The following is a 24,539-nucleotide window of genomic DNA, read 5'->3' as shown; positions in this document are numbered from 1 at the left end:
TAACTGCATGCAGAAACAAGCCATAGCAGGTCTTCAGACTTGTTCCAAGGGGACAGGCAGTGGGGCTGAAAGCCAGATATGTGATACTAAGAAACTGCACAGCTTCCTGTGCTGCTGAAGCTATTTAGGGCTAGAACAGAGCAGCCACCATGGCAAGCACCCTGCAGGGCTGCTATCAAAAGCCATCTTATCTGGTAGCTCACAAGATACAGCCTACCCTTCAGAGCACTGTAACACAGAGCAGGAAAAAAAAAAAAAACCCTTGAGTCTCATGGAGTCAATAGTTGAACTCTTCAATGAGATGCAAGAGAAATAACATTTACTGAGGATGAGTTTTCCTTGGGTATAGCTCAGCACTGAGTAATAGCAAATACAGTCTCAAGCCAGATATTAATGGCATTTGTATTTTAAGTAAGTATTCAAGCTAGCTTTTTTAACTTAAAGAAATTGTCCTCTTAATCACAAGACTCAGACCTTGATTTCATTTTTATTTTGAAAGCAAGTTGGGAAAGTTTACAAAACCTGACCAAGAAAAAAATTATGAAAATATTTAAGTGGATTCATCTTTGGTTACTTCTTATTGCAGTTCCAATAAAACATACACCATTTCTATAGTTCAAAAAAGTCAGAAGGTCAATCAACATAAAAACAAGACGTGCTTTCTTTACATATTCATAAATATCCGCAATATTAGAAAAGTTGTTTTGCAAAGATCTTTTTTCTGGCAGTGTTAACTTACTATTATACACAGGCTACAAACTTCTTCCTAAGCCTTTAATTACAAGTTCAGCTATTTACAGACTGCAAAATATTAAGACGTAAAACTCCTTCATAAATACGAAAATAGATCATCTCGCAAAGATCTTTATACTTAATCAAATATCTGGCTGCCCCTCCTCCCCAAAAAAAAAGGTTATTTGTTTTGCATAGAAATGTAGTGACATGCAATATAAACAATAGCATTAAGTGCAAACAGGAATTATTCAAGTGTCTTTAGTTGTACTGGCAAAAAATACCAACGTTCTGTTACACGTAATACATCAATGCCTCTCCAAGTATAAGTCTGCTACAGCCCCTTGGCTGTGCTGCTTTTGAGGGGCAGCAATTCACATGCATTCTCTTGGCTGCATTTTATCAACCTGCAACCACAATAAAAATAGCTTATAACAGACATTTAATTGAACTCAACATAGATTTAAAGTGAATTAAAAACATCTTTGATCTCTTCAGGGAGATGTGTAGCAATGTGTAGAAAGTACTTTAAAAGAGCAAGAACTGCTCCTGTAAAGTGAAAATCACGGTAAAAGTCAATCATGATAAAACTTCGTCACATCACTATAAAACAAGGAGTTTGCTGACCACATGTTCAAATTCATGTTTATCAGTAGCTGTCAGAAAATGGCCCTCTGTAGAAAAGCAACCTCAGTAGGCACAAAACCTAGGAATTACTAGGTGCAGCCTAGATTCAGCTTTATGCAGCCAAAGGGATGAGATGTCATGACTTCCAACTGCATCCTTGGAAACACTGGGTTTCAGCAACCACTTCGCAATTTTTAAATGACCTTTTACTCTGATTTCATACATGTACCTCTTCCCATGCAGACCACTCTCCAGGAAAGGCCTGAGCTGCTACTCCTTGGCATTTCTGTTTCTGACATCTCTACCTCAGTTCCAAGTGCCAGAAATGTTGATAGTTGTGCCCAATGCATGTCAATTGGTTGTGCTTAGAGCGGACATTTAAGAAAATAAAATTTTAGCTCTGCCACTTTGTAAGAGCTGTTCAGGGTAGGGAGATGATGTAAAGACAGCAGTTAGAAGTGTGAGGTCACTGCAATGGGTGCCCTGGGGGTACCCAAGCCTGACTGCTCAAGCTTTGCAGTCAGTGTGGGGAGGGCAACAGGCTTCATGATGAGGTGTCAGCACTGACAGCCAGGGCTCGCTCGGGAGCCCCAGGGCAGCCAGAGGTGTGCGTGTGCTCTCTGGTCAGGCTGCTGGACAGCTTCCCTCAGCCTGGGGATCCAAAAGTAAACTCCTCATTATTGCTTGTTTGTCTGAAGTCACACATCCAAATGCATCTTGTGACAACAGAAGCTGGTGCTGATGGTTTCCCTCCCAGAAGATACAATTGTAGCAAAGATAAAAAGTTAAAAAAAAAAAAAAAAAAAGGCAAGCAGGCACCAGGCAGGCAACTGAGCTCAATAGTATTTCTCTGTCCTCGAAGTTAGACACACGCAATGGCAGCCATACAAGCTGCTCTGCACTCTGCAGACAATAGAGAAGACAGAAACTATTCTGCAGATCAGCACCTTCAAGAGGCAGAGAGGTGTAGGCCAAAAGGGGTGATCTTAGTGAGCCACAGGCATTTTCTCTTTCAAGCTGCCAACAGCTGCCTAATCTGGTATGGACTATTAAATAACTCAGCAACACTGGGGTTTTCCTTTCATTCATAACAGCCACTGCAAAGGGAGAACTGCTCAGGTTAACACACACTTCACTAGAGGAAGTCATAGCTGTACCTCATAGAATAGCTACCTACACCTCAGGAAAGATACACATCCCAGCCAAGAAAGGTTTTCTCCATCCTTTCTCTGAGATGGGAGAAGAGTAGAAATAGTCTGGCTTCCATCAGAGACCAGCCTACAGTATCCAACCTTACAGAGAGCAGCAAGAGTGTAACAGGCTACCGACTGAAAATCTGAACTCCGCTGCATCACCATCTGCTCAGCAGGTGTGCAATGTTTCCCTCATTTAGGAATGATGATACAGATTTTAAAACCCCCATAAAATAAAAATCCCATGGTTTTTGGGATGATAGTGGAAAAAGGTAGGATGTTGCACAAATGTCACAGAACGAGCTTTCCCACACATTGCATCCCAGAGCAGGGGTGGCTGATGATGGTTCCAGCAAGAAGCATTAAAGCTCATGTTGGGTTTTTCAGAGGTGCCTGCTGGTGGAGGGAAATAAAAAAAAATAAATAAAAAGATCATCCTATCCAGTGACAGGAGAAACCAATAAAGACAGCAGCTTCTTTCTGTAGATGAAACAAAAAGTCAATTTAAGACAAGCTAATTTTCTTCAGTTTGACAATTCAAAGCCCTCCTGAGTTGTGCTCTCCAAGAGCACTTGTGGGGCTACAACACTGATGGCAACTTCCTCTGAGCAGGAGATTCCTGTCCTCTGTCAAGCAAGCTAGTGAGGAGCCATCATTACTGCAGTGAAATCAGTGAGATGGGATGTTGTACCAGAGAGGGAGGTGAATATGACCCTTCTAGCTTAGTTATAATAGTAAATTGTGATGTAGCTACTGTATTTAACTATTGTGCAGAAACAGACTATGATGTCCACTCAGCTCTTCAGAGATAAGGACTCAACCTCTGCAAAAGCCCAGTACAGCTGGTACTTTCAAGAGCAGTTTCTCAGAAGCCCAGAAATGGCAATGCTGGAATATGCTTCTCTGTGCCCAGGGCAAATCTTCCTCTACATGTGGACTGAGGTACATAAAGAGCTGTCCAAGGAAGCGAGCTTCCCTGCACAAATGTATTAAACATCATTACTAAATCCCAAGGGAAAATGAAACACCAGGGAACAGATTCTTCTTGTTAATCACAATGTACTTGTCATGTGACTCAGCCTGCAGATTGTGACCAGCATGAGGGGTTTTGTTTTTGCTGCTTTTGAAAGAAGAGCTTGTTTAATGCTACAACAGCATTCAAAGCAGCTCTGGGACTAGAGAGCATTCCTATCTGCTCAACGTAGCTCAGAAAGACTTCTGTGCCTGTTTCTGAAACAGAGGCTCAGACTCAGGTGCACTGATACAGAATGTTAATGAAAAATCTGCAGTGGCTTAGATCAGATGTTCAGTTAGATGAAGAGGGAAAAATCAAAGGGTCATTCTTTCTACTCTTCATGGAGCTTAAGACCTTAAAATGCCCTATGCTGGAAATCCAGGCCAAACTGTTTACATGGTGCCTACTCTGACTGCTGCCTCCTGAAAGGACTGTGGGACCCACATGGCCATTATGGCTGGAGTAGTTCCCCTCCTAATGCAAATCAGGAAAGGGAATAAGCACAATTTGAAATAAAGTTTTATAAAATAATCAGTCTCTTCAGACACTCTATGCAGCTATCTGTCCTACATACAGCCAGTTTCCACCATCTGTTGAGTTTCTTTCAAATCTGAAGCCCAGCACTCCAGAAAAGCTTAGTTTAAGCAACTGGGAACAACTCAAGGACACATTCAGTTTGAGCCCTCTCTTCATATGTCACAAGCTGACTTTGTGCTGCCACTTGCTGAGATGTTGGAGGAGGTCTGAGACAACAGGGCAGGACTGTCCCCATCCTGCTCCCTGAAGGGCCATGCCTCTCTCTTCAGCTCAGTGGGAGGACTAACACTGAACAGAGGCTTTGTAGACTCTAACAGAGTAATGTTCAGCAGATCATCTTCTACCTCCATCTCTTCAGAAGGGAGATAACCTGCAAACACTTGTGGGGAGCCATGTCCCTCAGAGTTCACTGAATTCTCAACTGGAAGCTTTTTGTAAGACAGCGGCCCAGACTGGGCCAGCACTAATGGCTGATCACATGCTGGATCTCCACATGTGTTCTCAACAGGGCAAAACCCATTTTCCTCTTGGGCCACTGGCCCATCTGAACAGTCCATATCCTCTTCTTGTCCTGGTGCAAGAAGAAACTCTGGTCTCTGAGGCTTGGCGTGAAAGGGGGGAATCTCTGACACACCATATTTAGTGCTACTCAAGAGTTTTTGCCGAACCTCTGCACCTAACTGGGCTGGGTCACACCTGCCAACAGTTGAAGACAGTCCCCCAAAGAGGCCATATTCCTTGTGTGGTAATTCAGGAGAGAGTGGAAGTGATCTGCATCTCCTCCCAGGAAGAAGGGAAAGGTCTTGCCAGTCTGTGCTATATGCCTGCCGGAACTGGGACTGGCTGGCTTTCAGGCCTCCACCTGCCTCTGGAGAATGCAAGTCAAACACGAGGGAAATCACAGACTTGCTTGGCATGTCAAAGAATTTGATCTTTCCCCCCTTGAGGTCCTCCCGGGCACTGAAGGGGTTGACTTTGCGGCCTAACCCTTTGCTTGGTGTGTAGTAGGGGTCCTGCACGTTTATCTTCCTGGAAGGTTTGCGAGAGAAGATATCCGACTGGCTGCGTGACAACCAGATATTCCGCCGCGGACGGGGTGACTTGGGTGGGATCTTATCATCCAAGGAACTCAAACGTTTTACTCCTGGTCCTTTGTCAATTGATCCTGAGTAAAAAAAGAGAAATACTCTTAGCTTAAAGAAGCTCCATATAGCTGTTCTCCCCCTGCTCACTCACAGAGCCTTCACATGACCACTGTAAAGAAAAAAGCTGTGTTTCTGATATTCCAAACTATGTTCCATAAGCACATGTCTGCTCCTTCCTTTTAAGTTCCTGCACAAACACAAGTACACCCTTCTCTTCTCCTCAGTGTATTTTAGAGCCCCTGCAAGCCTCTTTGCTGCCAGTACACTGCCACTGCAGAGATGACACAGGGTAGCGTTGGAGAAGAAGGATTTGCATGTTTCTAGATTTATTGTCCTGGCTTCCAGCAGAGGTTGCCCAATGTCTGCTGGTGCTAATGACCACAAAAGAGAAACAGTACAAAACATGATTGCCAAAGAAATCGGCACTTTTTCACCCTGATGGGAAATGTCCAAAACAAACAAAAAAGGTCTCTCCTTGTATCATGTAGATTTAAAATCGTTCTATCCCAGCCTTCTTTCAGTACATTATCCAATACAAAACTGAAGAGATATCAGAGTCTGACCCTAATAAATAGGAGTTGAAAAGTTGTACATATGTCTGTGTATTTGCACCCATTGCACACACACACATTTATAATACAAGCTGTATCACTAGATTAGGATGAGAAACTGGTAAATGTTAATTCCCCAAGTGTTTGGAACGTGCATCTGTCATGGGCTCTCAAGCTGCCTCTGAAGAGCCATGTTAGAGCTGTAACAAATGGGTATAAAGAAGTGATACTCCTTTTGATTACCATTTCCAAAATAAGCACATATGGATTTTCACTTTTCCATTTAAATACTGCCACAGTTTAGACTACAGCCATTCCATGTAGGAAAGACTATGCAAGTCAAAGAACAGCATGTAACACTTCTTTGAGAAGTAATTGTTTTGTACATGTACTCAAAGGGAGAATGCCAGGAAAAAAACACCAAACACCAAAAGAAAAAACCCAACCCAAACAAAAAACCATAAACAAACAAATTTCCCTTTTAACTCACACCTCTTTTTAGATGCATTCCTGGTGTGTGAGAACTATCACATGCATGAACTCTACGTGGTTTGATGTAGAGAAAAATTATTTCAATCTACAACTACATTACAAATCAATAGTTATGCCCATATGTTGCATATATGTATATATAAGAATCTATTTTTAATGTACTCTTAAGTTTCTAATGCCAGAAGTGTACTAACATAAAACACCCAAGTCAGAATACAGCCCAGGCTACAAGAGTTTGCTCCCCACACCAGGTGGCACCAGACAGCTTTAGAGAAAACCTTTCAAGGCCAACATTCCCAAGCAGACCTGGGACTCATCTTTTCTCGTCTTTCAGAGTATTTCTAGGTACTTTATAATACTCTTGCATCTTCTGTGCTCTTCCTCCTGAAGGAATTTAAGAAGCCTCTAAATATTACAAGTAATATACACCAAAGAAATTATGTATATGTACAAAGTATGGCAGTGAGAAATCAAAAGTTGATGGATTTTCATATACTATTAGCAATTTACAAAGCCATTCCCAACTGAACTCTAAACTTCCTCTCAAGGTCTTGGGCGCAGAATATTATCGGGAATTTTAAGAAACAGCTGCTTTTTTCACCAAAGTACATTCTGCAATGCAAAGCATACAGCATTGCTCCAGAATAGTTTTCAGGGTTTGTGTAAAATCATTAATGAATAGTAAATAAACCCATATATAGCCAAAATAACAGTCTTAAAAATAGGAAGCTTTTTCTCCTCTTGCTGTAAGCCCCCAGCAATGTTTGTACAACACAGACATTTACCTTTTGGTTTTCTTTCATTGTTGTCAAGGTTCAAGAACTTTCTGTCTCTCTCTGAGTCTTCATTCCTCAGGCGGTTTAACATTTCCTCCAGTGTTTTGACAATATCAGCAAATGAAGGACGCAGCTTTGGATCCATCTGTGAATGCACACAAATCAAGTAAGTCCATGATTTGTCCGTGCTATTCGGCTTACACAGCAGACAGAAAGAGGGACAATCTAAGGAAACTGAGGAAATTCAAAATGGTTTTAAGTGTATTGTCATTGCAATAAAAAGTACAGAAAAAAGGGGGAAAGCAGAAGTCTATTACACCTCTCATGTTTAATCATCAATTTGTAAATATTCTATGAAAAGGAAAAGTTTTAAATTGAAAATGTGGGAAACTGTCAGATTCATGGCTTGTGAGGGGAGTTGGTTGGTTTGCTTGAAACAGCTTGGATAGTTCAGGATTTCTTTCTGGACTCTGGTTATCAAACAGAGATTATGTATCAATGTTATTTCAAAAGGATTACACAAAACAACATGGCTATGTCAGTCTTTAAAAGATTGTAATTATCCCATCATGTCCTTGTGGCTTTAAAACACACCTAAAATGGCACTGCTGATCTTAAAGCTGAAAATGTTGTATTTTTCCATCTGTTAATTAGCCATACAACTCAGTGTACTGGTCTGTCTTGTAGGAAGCCAGGGTGATTATATAATTTGACAAAGTTAAAAGTTAGGAAAACCAAAAATCCATCTTTCCCAGGTAAAATATTCCCCCTGCTCATCAATCTGGATTTCTCAGTACTTATTTATTCTCAGTATTTATTTATTCACTTTAGCAGATATAAATCTCTAAACAAAGTCCAACACTAAAATTGTACCACAGGGCAAGCAGCTTCCTTTGACCAGTAACTTTGAAAGCATTTCATCATTTTGAGCATTGACTGTGTATATATGGCACAGGCTTCACTACTATAGTAGCAACACCTAATTCAGCAGCTGAAAGTTAACTTCATTCCAGTAATAAAAACAATTCTGCTTGACCTGATTGCTGTTTCCAGCCTGTTAAAGGCTTTCTCAGAGTGGACAAGCCCAGACAGATCCCACCTCTACAATGGGAACAGTAGTGCTTTGTACACAACAAACCCCAAAGACCTCCGTGACACTGCCCTGCAGGTTGTTCAAGATGGACCCTTCTGAGGACAACTGGTATGACCAGCAATGCCAGAACACCTTCTAGCAACAAGGGGGAAGGTGCTAAAAATTCCTATGAACAGTAACAAAAAGCAAACAAAGAAACCACACTTGAAGTCAAGAGCAGCAAGAAAATTGTTCTAAAACAGCAGCTGGAATTTGCTGGCATTGGAAAACATATTTCTGCATTCCCTATTTCAGTGAAAGAGTAGGGCAGGGGTAACACTGAAGCACACATTGTACTCTGACAAACTTGCTAATTTGGGAATCTTACGGAGCTGCTGCAAGCTACAGGAACTTAGAGGAAGTAAAAGAGCTCTCTGGTTGTTTTAATTTGTGCATGGTAGGATCCAAGACAAGAGCAGCAATGGAAAAGTTATTCAGAGCAGTATTTGCCTCTTCCATCCCTGAGCAGTCCAGATTCTGCTCAAATGGAAGAGAAGGTTCCTTCTCAAAGCAGCAGTTGCCAACAACTTAGCTCATCCTGGTAAGCTTTTTGCATGATCATTTATGATTACATTTATTAAATATTCCACAAGTAGGCTTGTAATTGTTGAGTTCTTGCAGGTGCGTATTTACAAACCCCCACACTTCATAACACTTAAATTTGAATCCACTACTCATACATGTCAGTTTTTACTGGTTTATTAGGGTGCCTTAGAACACATTTCCTGGCTGTAGAGAATCCCAGGGCTTTGCACATTAGTTCAGCTGGGCTATACAGTTCACCTTGTTGACCTATTAAATAATAAAAAGGTACATAAACGTCCATGTCTCAGAAAAGATTACCACACCGATCACCTCTTACTGAGGCACAGCATGCTTAGGAAGATATAAGAAAGCCTTATCTTTTTACTCTGTTTCCCTTCTCCTAGGTGAGTGGTATGTGAATTCCAGCATGCTCTACACTGAAATCAGCATATTAATGGATGGATCACAAGACAGTAATTTCCATTTCAATTAAGCAAAGGGACATTTATTACACAGGAAGCTGCATTTGACAATAATGAGTAGGAGAAAACCCTTTTTCTCTGAGCACACCAAATTTTACATGAGAATATAAGGTCGCTGCCCCTTCCTTCATAAGAAGCTTTACTCTGAATTTCTGAGCTGAAAAATTGCTTTGAATCATGCACCGTGTGTTTGGATGCAATACCATTTCTGGAGTCTGCAGGTGGGAGCTGAGTCAAATCCTACCTCTAACCAAACCCTTTAGTACTCATGTAATCAAAGGGCTTGATAAACATGAGTGAGATGTACCCCTTCAGGTGAAGCAAGCTCTGCTGTACTAAGTAGCTCATCCATAGTAACTTCCACAAACGCTTTTAGAATTAAATTATGCTGTGTGGTGCTAAGAGCAGTGGTCACTGCCCCCATTCTCACCTTTATACCACTCTCCCATTGAGCATGGGCTTTTGTACTAATACAAAGTAAAGAGAGAGACATCATAACCACCAAAAGCACAAAGAGATGAGATTTCTTAAAAGCACTCACTTGGACACGATGCTGGCATCAGTTCCAGCACAGCCTGGTTGTGAATCCAGGGCCAAGTTTTGCACAGTAAAATTTTTTAAAGTTGCCTCTACTTAAGTTGAGCAAACTGGACATTCCCAACTTCAGTGGAATGTGGTGGAAGCTCAAGTTCTCTTATTTTATATAAACTGGTTTACTATACATTGGTACTAGTAACTCTGTTACAGGATAACCAGCAGAAGAGATCTACTGCCCTGGAGTTTTCACAATAAGGAGCTAGAAAGGTATCTACTATCACAATTTTACTTGAATAATTTCCAGAAAAATTTCTCCATACAGCACATGACTATAGGCTTACAGATATTACATCATTTCAGTCATAGTTTGGATTTTATGACACAGGCTAAGCATTTGGATGTCAAACTCCTTTTCCAAAAGGCATCATACAGACACTTCAGAATAGTTTAATGCCTGCTCTTATTTTGTTTGTCCCCTCTGTTTATAAGATCAACTCAGTCCTTCTTTCATAGCTCAGTAGGTCTGCACACAACAACAGCTGGATTTTGTCAGCCTGAGGGTTAGCCAGTGTCAATGGCATCCAACTGGTTATGGTCAGCCTGAGCAGCCTGCAAGAAGCTGCTCAGTGTGCCAGACCTGTTTGTTTGGCATGACAGAACACAGAACTGCAGAAACACAAGACAGACCTCTGAGCAAAGGGAAGGGAAGGATTATAAAAACTGAAAGGGACTTCCTGGGTTGTTAGCAGGTACACTGCTTCCAGAGGTAGGCTCTTTGAGTCTCTTCTGCAAATGCTTTAAGCTTTATCTTCAAAAACCAGAGGGATTTAGAGAACTCAAGTTCAAGCCTCTCCCCTTCAAATAAGATACTCACATTACAGCAGTTGAAGGCCAGCTGGAGGAAGTCAGGAGGACAGTCTCCCACCATGTGCTGGAAGGAATCATAATCTAATCCAAAATTCTGTACAAATGACAACAAAGCATAGAGAAATAAATGAGGTCTTCTATCTAGCTCAAAGCATCCTCTTTTAGGGGGTCCCTATGTGAAGTTATCAGGAATAACCATGAACACCTTTCTCAGCAACGACATAACAGAGGAGTTTGAGAAAACTTCATGCACACTCCAAACTGCAGCGTTCCCAGTGGGGATTACTGATACAGGATAGCTGTAAGAGAATGGGCTGACATCAAAGCCCATCCTCCTTCCTGGATTCAAATGCAATCCATTGCACTTGAAATGTTGCCCCTGTGGATTTGGAAACAATACTATATACTATGATGTTTCACTGTGGTGATTTTCATAGTGCAAATTAACAGCCTACTCCAAAACCAGAGGCTTTCCTATGATGGAAATGTATGAGTTAAAATGGCTAATTTTTTCAGTGGATGGTAGACTGGTAATACAAATTATCCAGTTCCTTAAGTGCATGTCTACAAAATCTGAAGGGCAGACTAAAAAAGAATCTTTTATTTATTGCAGTCTGAGACTTAAGCAATTTTCCATTTTCAGAAACAGAGAGAGATAGACAATTTGGAATAACCCCACAAAGGATCAAAAGCTGCCCTGTAGATGGGACAAATAAAGAAAAAAATATCTTTAGTTAGTCAATTATAGCTCAGATCCACTGTGCTTAGCAGAGTTCACACAAAAATAAGGGTTAAATTATTTTAGCTGCTGTTAGCACACAGCTCCTGCCCTTTCATAAGGGGAGGGCTGCTTATTGCATACAGAATGCCAAAATGTCTTGTTGTGAACCTGGCAAGAAGTCTACATGAGATATCACTCCACAAAAGGAAGAGTTTGCATTGCAATGCTCTCAATGTCCTGCCAGTTAGGGGCAGAAAGGATTCCCATGAGGATTGCAGCAGCACAAAGTCTCTGAGAAAGTGTCTTCAATGGAGCTTCCTACAATAACAGCATAAAGAGCAAAAGCCTTTTAAAGGCTATTTTTAATGTCACACCTATTCATCCTATCTTTGACAGCAGTGGCAGAAGTTCTAAAGGCTGAGCTGTTATCATGGCAGACTCCCACCTCCCACCAATGTTATAAACACAACCACTCACCTCTGTGCGAGGGAGATAGTCTGGGTCTGCCTGTATTCTTGCTATAATCTCACACAGAATTATGCCATAGGAGAACACATCTGCCTGAGAGAGAAAAAAATTAATAGACACACGGTTCAGCTATGAATGCTCAGTGTCTTTATCTGCCACTGAGTTTCTTCTTACACCAAATGGCTATCATGAAACAACTAAACAACACCATAGTCTCAAACACTGAGCAACTGCATTAAAGCTAACCTTTTCCACATGAAGAAACCCATGCTCACAGGAAGCATTCTTGTTGTACAAATAGCAATGATAAATTTAAAGTTCTTTCAAGAAAAAAAAACCCACCAAACCACTCTTAATTCAGCAATGCATAATATTAAAAAAATTTTTAGAGTCTTCCTTGCATGAAGAATAGTGAAGCTCCACTTGATGTCCTACACATGGGATTAAAAACATAGCCAAAACATGACGTGCCAATGTATCACTGTGGTTAGAAAAACAGGTTATGAATAGATGATTCACAGCCTAGCCAGAACATTAATGCTATTTTTAAGAAAAATTATATTTTCCTCTTCTCAGTTCAGTACCTCTGGAGAAAACTGTCTTCCCAAAGCTTGAGATACCTAGCAGCACTGTATCAGGTTTAATTTCCATGACGTTTAGTAACCACTTATCTGACTACCTCTGGAGCTGCACAGTTCCTCAGATTTCCACCCACCTGAATTTTTCAGGTAATAAAATTTAAGAAAACACGGAACACAAGTCTACAAGGGCAGAAGCATGAATCCTTCATACCTTATCAGGCTTGTTTATATGTCATGTTTCATGCTGATGAGTTATGACATCTGCTTCCTCTTTAGCCCTCCTCATGGTAGGGTCAATGAAGAATGTGGCATCAAATATTTGGGTACTTTATTGTTAATTTAGGTCAATTAAGCTCTTTTAAAAGCTTTGAAATGGTAATTATTACATTCATTACTGAGGCAGTTACTGCTTTTCTGCAAGTTAAAAGCACCACCAATTAAGCAGAGTATTAACTACTAGATATGGAGAGGTACAGGATGTGGGCTTTATCTCATAAAAGCTGCACTGGCAGAGCTGAAGTAATGGAGACAAAATCCTGTGTAAAGCAGAGACTGATTGAAAACACCACTTCTAAAACCCAGTGTGACCTGATCCTCCTCTGAAAGAAACACTTCCCAATGACAAACAGGAAAACTTTGAAAAACCTTTGGAGAACATTTTGTCTCATCAAGGTATCTCACCTTAAGACATGCTGGTTTCTTTTTTAAACTTATACACACATACATACATAGATGTAGATCTATGTATATACACACACAGAGAATTGTGCAAGTTTACATACAGACCTTTTACTTCTACCCAGATTTCACTAGTGTACAGTTAGGGAAGCAACTTTGCTACACTTCTCAGACTTGGTTAAATTAAATTGTGTTAGGTCAATAAAACATTACCATATACCAGTATATGGGGTGTTTCAGAATGGAAATAGCATAACAGAACAATCATAAAGCCAATTCTATTTGCATATAAGATTAAACACTATGAACTACAAATATTAACTATTTAATTTCCACTCTCCCTTAATCTGAACAATCTACTGAGTACAGGAACATCACATGTGAAAATAACAATAGTTTTAATAAGATGGGAATTCTAAATCTTGCCTACTGTTACAGAAGAAAAATATTTGACAACTAACTGCATTTGTATCATGTACCTACCTTTTCATTGTAGGGCTCATCCCTAAGGACTTCTGGTGCCATCCAGAAGGGTGAACCCACAACTGGTAACTTCTCACTATACAGATGTGGGATAGATAGGGATGGGAGGTGGTGGGAGAGAAGGAAGAACCATTAATTAAAAACTCAAGCATTGCTACTAACTTTCCCAATCAATTACTCATATTTTCAGTTTAAAGTGCACAGCCACTTTAAAAGAATGTTTTATTTTAAGGTCACAGCAGTTCAATAGTTTTTATTGCCTAACTCTTGACAGGGTTGGCTCCTTCATCTACACATAAAATTAAAAAAGAAACCATAAAGGTTTGTGGACATCGATTTTTGGGCTAGATGCCAAGTTCTCCATTCATCCAGAAAGACATGCAGGTATCCAGCCATAGATATATATGCAGCTCTGAATGAAGTCAAACTTATTCATTATTAAAATAATAAAGATTTTAGAACTGTATTTTAAAAAATTAAAAATCACAATTTACAAATCCTTACTATGGAAAAATTAAAAGTACTCAGAATAGACTCAATTTGAAAAACTTGCAGTTTCCATAAAGCTGAATACTGGGGCCTTACGAAAGGCTCTAGCCTTGCCACCAAGCTGATCTTGAGGGAATACCTATTTAAAAAAGAAAAGGCCTCTGAAAGCCTCAAAGTAGCATGGATTGTTACCAGCAAACTGGAAAGAACAAAGCTGCTTTTGAAAATTGAGGTAAAACTAGATAAAAACAAAATAGTTACTAACAGTGCTAATGTAGCAAATCTATTATGTTGCTGGCTTTAGTCTCAAGCTATCTTAACTGTAATCTCAGTTTTAAGGGCATCTCAAAGCTGAGTATTAAGGACACCTTAAGGCACGTGTTGTGTCTTCCTGATTTTGTCATGGGTTCATCTGAATACAGCTGAAGCTTTTAGCACCTAACAGGGTGCTCCACAGCAGCTACAAGACAGACATTGGCTGTACTTATCAGTAGTTTGTAAATTAAGGTGTTCATTTTGTTAAGCTTTTAGATCCAATATTTCACCAGTATTAATGCAGACCTTCAGATCTCTCAATGTATGGTTTTAGGATATGTGCATTTAAAAACTGTGCAGAGCTGAGATCAACTTTTATTGTTTCCTCTGCAGTCAGAAGTGCTGGAAGGCTTTTATTTATTTCACGCAGAGCACACACTGTAGAAAATCTGACAGCATTTCACAGTCAGAATACTCTGCAATACACAAGTCAATATACAGAGAACAATGAAATCCTTGTCCTTGATCTCTCTAATGGAGGGATGACAAAAGGACTATTTTCAATTGTGACGCTAGCTTGTGACAGTCCCCTGTGCATTCCTCAAATGAATTAAGATTATCATTTCATCCTAGGGAAAATTGTAAGCTACTGTGAGACAGTAATTTAATAATTATTTTTATTTTACTCTGTTATAAACCTTAAAAACTAACCCAGAGGTTAAATAAGAACAATCCTGGAATGACAATGAATATTTTTTATGAAAGTGCAAAGAAGCTAAAGTTGCTTGAAATCAACAAATGACATTTATTACAGAATCATCCCAATCAAGAATGCTGGACAGTATTATTTTATTATTGTGTTTGCTTTGTGTTCTGGGTTTTTTTAAACCCAAAATTCCCAGTACCACCTTAAAAGATCTACCAAAAAGCTTGAGCAAATCAAGTTTTAGTGCTTGGAACATTTTTGAAGAATAAATGTCACCACTAAATATCAAAATGGACAGTAATAAAGGCAGGAACATTTTGGCTATCCAGCCTGCAGTTCCAGACTGAAGACTGAGGGTACTTTTTGAAAATTCTGTACCAGAGTGCAATAACAGTCTCAGGAATCTGGCTCACTAGAGCTTCTGACCTTGTACTACAATTCTCACTCCATTTAGATTAGCTCACATACCTGTGATCAGGAATTTTCTCTGCTAAACCAAAGTCTCCAACTATTGCTGAGTATCCATTCTCATCATGTTTGATTAAGCAGTTCTGGAAAAAAAACAAAACAAACAGCAAACAGAGGAGTTATTATCTGGGCATGAAACCTCTGTAACATTCCAGATTAAAAATAAAACAAGAACTACAAATATAGTTTGGAAGATATTCATCTATGAGAAGCTTTTGTCTGAGAGCAACAACCCTTTTTCCCCACCGTCCCCCTGCACAATCACATGTCTGTCAAACTTAAGATGCTACAAACAGCCTTCCACTTAGCTAATAATCCACTTAAAAACTTGCTGAGAAGGCAGGCAGCCACAGGCAGCACATACCCTGCAAGGTTTTAACAAGAATTAAGATTATTTAGCTGCCTTATGCTCAAATATGCAGTACATGCTGTTCACTATGACACCTTACATTTTCTCTTTACAATTTGCCTGTACCTGACCGGAATACAAGATCAGAGCAGACTCTAAATGTCTCTATATGTTTGGTTGCATTAACTACAGAAAAGGAACTCGCTGCTTTGCAGTAAACTTCCATCAGAAAATATAAGATGTGACCAAGTTATATGTGCTTTTACAGTCTCAAAATTCTTTATTTTACATTACATCATAAGACATTATTTAAGAGAAAAGTAATAGGGAAATGCTGTCAGTCTTTTCCTTTCAGATGTGCCCTCCAGTGTCAGGATGGAGGGCAATTTAAGGACACACACAGATAATTGTGCTCTAACAGCATCACATCACACACAGGGTATTATTGATTCCTTTTTGTTATTTATTTACAACTCTGAGAAATATGCTTTGAGCATTCCAGTACCACATCTTTTCCCATTTCACCAAATGAATCGATAGCTGATTCCCTGCATTTTGTTCTGTCCGGCAATAGATGGAACAAGGCAGAGAATTCATTCCTTTCCCACATGTTGTTCTGCATCCTCCTGCGGGCAGTACAATAGCAGTGACAGGCAGCAAACCCACTGGACTCCTACCGAGTGGTACCCTGCATTAATTAGCTAAACAGCAGGAAACACTTTCTGCCTTTATTGTGCCTGGATATACAAAAGCCCCTCGCTGACCCCAGAGCATTAGCTTGTCTGTATAATGCAGCTACTGAGAAAAGTGAATCCCTTGTCTAAAAGATCAAGTTCAGGTCATCACTGTTTACATTATTGAGAGACGATTGTGGCTTAGGCCATGAAGTGAGTTTTCTTCCTGCCAATTAAAAGGTTAAGCGAGCCACTCCTGCAATCGTGTAAAGAAAATGCATGCCAGCCTCTTGAAACACATACCAGGCTCCTGAGATGCAAAGGTTTATTTGTTTAGCATGACTCAAGTATAATAACTACAGTTAGTTTGGGGATTCATAAACATGTACCACTTTAAACCAACTGTGCTTGCCCAAAGAGCAGCAAAGCTTCTCAGTTGCGGGCTTTGTTATCTTTTATCAAAGAGTGCATTCATTCAGCTCGCCTCTCTTTAAACATTTGGTCACAGTAAGTGGACTTAAAACTGAGAAGGATAAAACTACTGAAAAATCTTACTCAAATGATTCAGACAAGTGGAATTTCATTGTGTACCACACAGAAACAAGTCCATGAGGACACCAAAGATTTTGCAGTGTTCAAGAAGGCTGATACTATTTTATGCAGAAAAAAATTCAGGTTACTTTTCTGCCATAGATTTCTCAGTGACTAAAGATGATTCTTAATTCAGCATTTCTTTAAAAAAACCTCTGTAATTCGTAATCACTAGTTTTGAAATGTAGGTTTCCTTCTTGCATTATACCTTTAATTATTTACATTTTATTCATTTTGAGAAGCAAGACTGTAGTACTTCATTTTACCTTCTCAGTTTTATGGATCATTGTCATTCTCCAATAACCCCAGATCTCCAATATTTTGAGGAAACATTTACATCCCAACTAAGAACTATTTTCAATGTAACTAAACATCTGTCTACTGATCTTAAGATCCACAATAACTTACAAGCCTGCTTTGTTACCAAAAGGAAGCTTAAATGAAACATCATCCTGACAGCAAATATTCCTTCAGCTTCTTACCAGCATCTAATCTCATCCCTTTAGACAGCGATACATCAACTGAAGCTGAACAATCCTACCCCCAACCAAGCCCCAGGCAGTCTCAGCTTTCAGGTGCAGCACTGAACTATTCTACAAGTAGGTTATTCCTAGATAAATCATACATTAAATCAATGCTGTCTGACAGCTCTGAGCCTCTTCCCCAATGAGCAGGATTTGCCTGCAGCAGAGCCAGGCTCCCTTTCAGTGCAAGCATTTGGAGAGAGCCAATAGCACAGGCACCCCACTGCTGGGGGATCCACAGGTCCTGCAGGAGAGGCCACTTCACCAGGAGAAGGCACCAGGGGAAAGTCTTGGCAACATTCATGCTGTAGGGTACTGATGAGCTGCTCTGCTGTGGTGGGCTGCACAACCTGTTCTCTCTCATTAGTGGACACTTGTCTTTTGTTTGCACATGAAGAAGCGCTGAGTGTGAATTGAAATTCATTAGGATACATATTCCAATACAAAAGTGACTTTTTTATTCATTTAAATCAGCCACAGGCAGGTGACATGTACCATACAATAAAATTCCAGTGTCACTACAAATGCTCACTGTAGTGAAATTAAACTGATTTAATTCATCTGGGGCAAATTTTCACATAGCTAAGCACTGACTTCCTGGAACCCAGAAAGAATGAAAGCCCATTGCTAGCAAAATCAGTAGTCAAGCCTTTCTACATACACCAGCATGGTCAGATGTCATTTCTCCAGCCTGTACTGCTCATTCAGAGCAAGACTGTGCAGATGGCAAAGCTACATTCTGTGCTGAAATTTTCCAAGCAGTCAAGGAGAACCCTCAGCTCCACTATATTCCTTTTCTCCACACTTCTCACCCTAGTAATGCCATTACACAACATTTTGCCAAACCCACAGCACAGATAATGGAGTTATCAAATTTAAGATGCAATTCATAAATAGGTGACATAACACAGCCCACTGTGGTTCATGTGCACTCAATGAAAGACAAAGAATGCACATTTTAACAACAAGATAAATCAAGATTAAAAGGGGACAAAGTTTTGGTAGAGACTAAAAGGTTGAAAAGAGCTTTGAATTTAATTTAGAGGTGGCATCTTAGTAGGAAAAGCACAATAGTACAAACTGCACCATTTCTTCTAACAAAGTGATACTTCTCAGTTTCTGTAAAGAAATAGTGTATCAGGAGTTCCATTAATGGATTTTAGCTCAGAGATGCAAGGGTTCAAACCCCTCACTAGTGCAAAGAGCCACTCAACAACTGCCTATCTTCACAACTTCACAACACGAACTTTGAGAAAGCACTTTTGACTTACTATTGCACTATTTGTATAAGCTGTAAGGCAACAAAACTTGGTGACCTTTTCAGGCTTTCTTTCTGGACCTCTACAGACAAGGATGTTCTTTTCTTGGCAGCTCACACAGTCAAAGAGGGCAGTATTTAACTTCAGTTGAGTTTCTGAGGGGGTTTTTTCCTCCCAAAATAGGGACCTCATCAGTCCTTCCTGAGGCAGTCTCTTAATAGAAGCAAGGAGCTCTGTACATGAGTCCAAAAGAGTTAACAGAGCTGTTTATGCAGACAGATGTGAAAGAACATAAAGCCCCCTTTGTGTGTTACAGGAGCTTAACATCTGCTTTGCACAGCATAATCCTACTAAGGCAAATGCAATATTCTACTCCCCCTTTTACATAAACAAAAATGAAAATAGACTCAAGAGTTTCAGAGTTAAAAATAAGTTACTTAGATGAAGAAACATCATAGTTTTATTTTATATTACATACAAGCTAAACCCTCAGAGATTTTACTGCACTCCAGAAAACAGAAATGCCACTGCAGTGTCATTTGCAACCTTCTGATGACTGTTACCAAATTAAAATACTTAAATGTCAATTGAGATGTGTCAGCTGTTCAAAAAGTGCTATCCCCTAGGAGAAACCCCACTGAAAAATAAATGCATAACAGGAAGTTTACAGTACTAGACACACTTTTGAAACTATTATGCTTAAGGGAGAGGTTCCATTTGGTTCCTGAAGTATCAGTACATGTTTACTATTGAGACTATCATTAGAAATAGCCATCTGCAACAGCTAATTTTTTCAGTGCAAAATATCCAGACAAGAACTTATTCCAGCACAAAGGGGACCTTGCGACTGTAGCACCAACTATGAGACTCATCAGACAAAGGTGCTATTCATGGCGTGGGGTTTATTTTGTTTTAAAGAAGCAAACAGCATACAAGGTAGGAAGGCAGAGCATGTCACTTTCAAGCCCAAAGACAGTGAATTTATGTTACATCAGATAATCCACAGTAATTGCTTACACGCATGACTCTGTCCCATAGTAACTGAGACTGCTCCTCTCAATGACAGAAGGCTGAGCCATTACACACTGTGAAGTGAAAGCAGATGTTGGCAGGAATGCACACACATACACATATGTTTATATATACATGTGTCTAGAGATTGCAATTTCTCCATAGATTTTATCATCAATGGAGCTTACAATGTTCCCCAAAATTGCTCACAACCTACTGTTGATTATAAAACCTTGTTTTCACTTATAGATAATTCTGCAAAACTAAAAGGCATTTGGAAGTTTGCTTGTTTGTTTTTAATTAAGAGTTTTGGTAGTGGAGTTTTAGGGAGGGGGTGTAACCTGTCAAAATATCGGTCTATGGTATCATACCATATTTGGCATGTTCTCAACTCGAAACATGGTGAGACCTCTGTATAAGATGCTTCTGTTGCCATCTCTGCAAAGAGTAGACTGGGATAGAGTAGAACAGTATATGCTGTGTGAGGAATTTGAGAGCATGACTAAGGTGACAAGACAGAGCATAAACCCAAGCCAGGGACTGGCAGGGACCAAGACCAGGGAATAAGCCAACAAGGCTGGTTGTCAGAACCCATCCATGGCTTCTTTTCCATGTAATTCTTTTCATGACAAGTCAAAAGTGCAGACCCCACATTCCTTGGCCTATACAAAGTCCAAGTCACTCTGCCCACACCCCTACTCTGTGTAGGCTGCAAATGGCCAGTCTGACCACTTGTACCTTCTGACAGATTCAAGTCAGGCTGTTGCTATCAACTAGGGCAGCTCAGCCTCATCAGCTCCAGCAGCCCAAGCCCAGAGCCCAGGCACTGGGCTGCTCATGACATGGGGAAGCAGCGGCTGTCAGGGCAGCACATCCCTTCTAAGCAGCACTGCCTCTCTTTTTGACAGAAGGCCATCGGGAAGGGCACCAGTGGGATATGAGGGCTGACATGCCCCTGGGCTGTCACATCGACTATAATGACCTACATCTACTCTACTGCTCTTCCCTCTGGCCTCCTGCACTATCAATGCTGTTCTGCTCCTCTCCACATAGTGCAATTAGGAAGCGAGATCACCCTGCTATATAATAATGGCCCAAGACACTTATTTTCCAATCTTAGATTGGCAGGGGACAGGAACTTTTCCTTCTTTAAATTGTTAGGCATCAAATACATTGACACATATAATGCTAAGAGCAAGACAACTCTGCTGCCATAACTGACACTGTAAAATTTATGTAACACACTATCCACTCCAGGAAGCTGCAGGAATTAGAGGTTTACCAGAAACAGAAAGGCAGAAGTAAGGGTCTAAATTAATTAAAATTAGTAAAATTCATATTACAGAGACAGTTTCTAGTGGGGTATTGTCCCAAGTGTAACATGTAAAGCATGGACACATTCCTGCACAGAAAGTCTCCATTTCATTCTGTTCACACTTCAGTCAAGGCCAGCAAGTTTCATAGAAAAATACTCCAATCTCCCACCTTGCAAACTCAGTCTGTTCTGACTTTTGCAGATGTCTAAACTCTTGTCTTTGCCTTCATTTTGAATAATAAAGCCATCCCATCAATTAGTGAAGTTTACTGAAGAAAGAAGGACAATACAGAATGGTATTGAATTTATCCTTGTTCAATCCAAGTTCTCTCCCAAGGCAAGAGTCCATCACATCTTCCTTCAGCTTGCTCCACACTGACTATTTACTAGTAAGAATAAAGACAACTCATCCTATCATCAGTACAAACCTGGTAAAAGCCAAGGCATATTCTCAAGCAGTAGCCAAAAGCTGTAGTCTGAGAACTGAAAATGTTGGTGACAGGTTTTTCCTATGGTCATTTTCATTGTTTTGCTTTGGAACAAAGTTACTTTTTAAAAACTTAGCCAGCCAGCAATGCAAACATTTGCCTAAAAGGGGAGTAGTTTGCCCAACAGATTTAAAGTTTATTTAATCGATACCTTAATACGCTAATAAAATTCATTAGTTGTTTAAGGTGAGTGTTTAAGGTCAGGTGTTTAATCTACTTCCTTTCCAAACAGAACAAGGAAAGTGCATACATTGCATTAAAAAAATTATTAAATTAAAAAAAACCCAAAACAACACAAAACCAACCCCAAAATCCTGAAGAAATTGAAAAACACAGACTATAGCTGTCATAAACTAAATTCTGTATTATTTTTAAAGCTGACAGCTTCTGATGTGACCCACACAGATACTATAACTTTAGTGCTAAGAACCATCCAGATATAGTATAACTGCTAGTGAATTCTTAGGGTTTTGATTTGTTGTTCATTTGTTTTTGAATAATCTTAACTATTTCCTGTGGCCTCTGATGAGTTTGCTCTTCCTGGGACATCCTGCATCCCTCCCAGTGGGTGCAGCTTTTCAAACAATTGGCATTCAACAATAGATGACACTGAAACATTGGCAGGGCAGCTCCAGAGAATGACATACAGTTATGTAAAGCTTGGAACAAAGGCATTCACAGGGAGCCCAGGAACTGGATTTTCATATGACTGACCATCACAGTTACATTTGTAATCACAAATGCTGCAGGCACTCAGCTCTCCTTAGTTACTTTGGTTCCTTGCAGTAACTCTACTCTTAAATGCACTAAAGTACATCCTGAATGAAAAAAGAAAGGGGAACACCAAGCTGTCTTTTCAGATATTTTTATGGATCTCATACCTGCACACTCCAAAGTGACTGAAATTGAGCTTTCTGAGTGTATCATGTCAAAGTGACATAACTCCCAGTCTGGGCATTTCTCACAAATTTAATATTCGGCCTTACAGAATTCAGTGCCTTTCACTTTATGACTACACCAAAATACTTCTTTCATCTACCAGCTGAATTTTTTTTTTTCACCTTGACTAAATGCAGATTCTACATCTGTTTAACACTGCACTAAGGAAGCTTTAAAAAGACCCCTAAAACTGGATGAAAGACTAGTAGCCTCATTGGCAAACACACTCTGTTGTGGTTTTATTTTTAAAAGCTGTTTCTAATCCTAAAAAATAATACCTTTTAGACTACATTAACATTCTTCTGGATGCTTCTGACTGAAGTAACATGATGAGGCCTTCTCAAGAAGAGTTTTGAAAGACTTTCATGTTGCAGGCCCCCAGTGAGTTTAAACCAGCTCATCAGCACCAGACAACAGGACAGACAGGACAGCAAAGCCCTCAGCACAGGCTGCAATGGGTGGTAAGAGCCAATGTGAACACTGGGACAATCTGCTCACACAGCTTAGTGCTCCTATGTCAATACTTCTAGCTGAGCTTGAATTATCCAGCTACTTCAGCCAACTAAAGTCATGCAACTTGTCACCAAAGCAACTAGAAAAAATAAGTCTATGTCCACTGAAAACTCTGCCACTGATATATTATTCTGGGGGAAAAAATAAAAATTTGAAAATTTTAGGCAAACTATATTGATCTTACTGACCTTAAAAATGAAAGAAACATAAAACAGAATTGTACGCTGCACTTAAGGCAGAATTAGTAATGAAAGGTCACTCTTCCTACAGATTTGTGAAATACACAGGGAAATAAAAACAACAAGGAGATTTTGAAGTGCATTTGTAATAATCCCCTCAGTTTGGGTTCTTTATATGATTAACCTGTTCCAAATGTTAGATTGTTGTGCTTAATTATCCAGGGATTTAAATACTTTACTGAACCGGAATTCAGAACTAGAAAAACTCTGCAGCTGCTTTATGAGAAATCCTAATCTGAACTCATTTAAGGGATGATCTTCCTTCATGATAACAATTTCTCTAGTTTACATATGAACTACAAACATGTTTTGAGGAAAGTTTTAATTCTATAGACAGCATTTCAATTTGTTTCTCAAAATGTCTTAGATCACACCTCATAATAGCAATTCTCTGCATGGAATGGAAAAAGGGAAAAAACCCAACAATCAGTTGCAGCACTTACTTTAGGAAGTTCCCTTAATTTTATAAACAGTACCTTGGATGTAAGGTCTCGGTGGAAAATGCCTTTATAGTGAAGATAACTGATTCCCATAGCAATGTCATATGCCAGTTTCACCCTCACTGTCCAGGGTAGATGCTGGTTGCCATCTAGTAGCTGTTCCAGGTTACCACAATTGATGTACTGAAAAGATAAAGCAACATTTGTAATTAATTATTTAACTTAATATTTTGTCAGGAAGGTAAAATTCATCACTACAACAAGTGACTTCAGCTCAATTACGCATTAAAACCTTTTTTTCACATAGGCTTGGCAGGCACAAAGTTTGCAAATTAAGAGAAGCTGAAAATATCTCCCTTCACCACCTGTACCAAAGCCCTTATGTTAAACATGCAACAGCCACCACTGTATTAACTCTACAGTATTTAAACAGACCCTTCAGAAACACCTACAATATCAGATCACCCCTCTTATTACAGTCGGAGGAAAATTAGGGCAAAAACAATGCAGAGTTGACTTTCATATAGAATTAATCAACAAAGGCAGAGCTAAGTATCCAAGTGTAGGTCATGGAGCCTGATCAAGTTCCCAGTTTCCTTAAACTGAGACAGCATCAAAGAAAAATATTACAATGTGCTGCTGTAAGTTCTATTTTTTCACTGGTGTATCTATGAGTTCTAATTAGCAACATGATTCCCACTGTGTTCAGTACTACATCAACCCCATCAAATGGTAGC

The 24,539-nt window shown here is 39.7% G+C and overlaps 1 protein-coding gene across 2 annotated transcripts in view; it reads right to left on the bottom strand.

Moving 5' to 3' along the window:
* Positions 1-468: 468 nt before the first annotated feature.
* TESK2 (testis associated actin remodelling kinase 2) overlaps positions 469-24,539 on the bottom strand; it is a 75,494-nt gene continuing 51,423 nt past the window's right edge. For both annotated transcript variants that reach the window (XM_012575303.4, XM_030278866.2), the window contains 7 exons: positions 23,839-23,985; positions 15,461-15,543; positions 13,543-13,618; positions 11,810-11,893; positions 10,619-10,705; positions 7,078-7,213; positions 469-5,269 (listed from right to left, as the gene is read on the bottom strand). In XM_012575303.4, coding sequence (XP_012430757.2) covers positions 4,257-5,269; positions 7,078-7,213; positions 10,619-10,705; positions 11,810-11,893; positions 13,543-13,618; positions 15,461-15,543; positions 23,839-23,985 — 1,626 coding nt within the window. In that variant the 3' untranslated portion in view covers positions 469-4,256. The remainder of the gene's footprint in view (positions 5,270-7,077; positions 7,214-10,618; positions 10,706-11,809; positions 11,894-13,542; positions 13,619-15,460; positions 15,544-23,838; positions 23,986-24,539) is intronic.

This window comes from Taeniopygia guttata, chromosome 8, assembly GCF_048771995.1.
Source record: "Taeniopygia guttata chromosome 8, bTaeGut7.mat, whole genome shotgun sequence".
NCBI classification, from domain to species: Eukaryota; Metazoa; Chordata; class Aves; order Passeriformes; family Estrildidae; genus Taeniopygia; species Taeniopygia guttata.
This window is presented reverse-complemented; position numbering and strand designations above follow the sequence as displayed.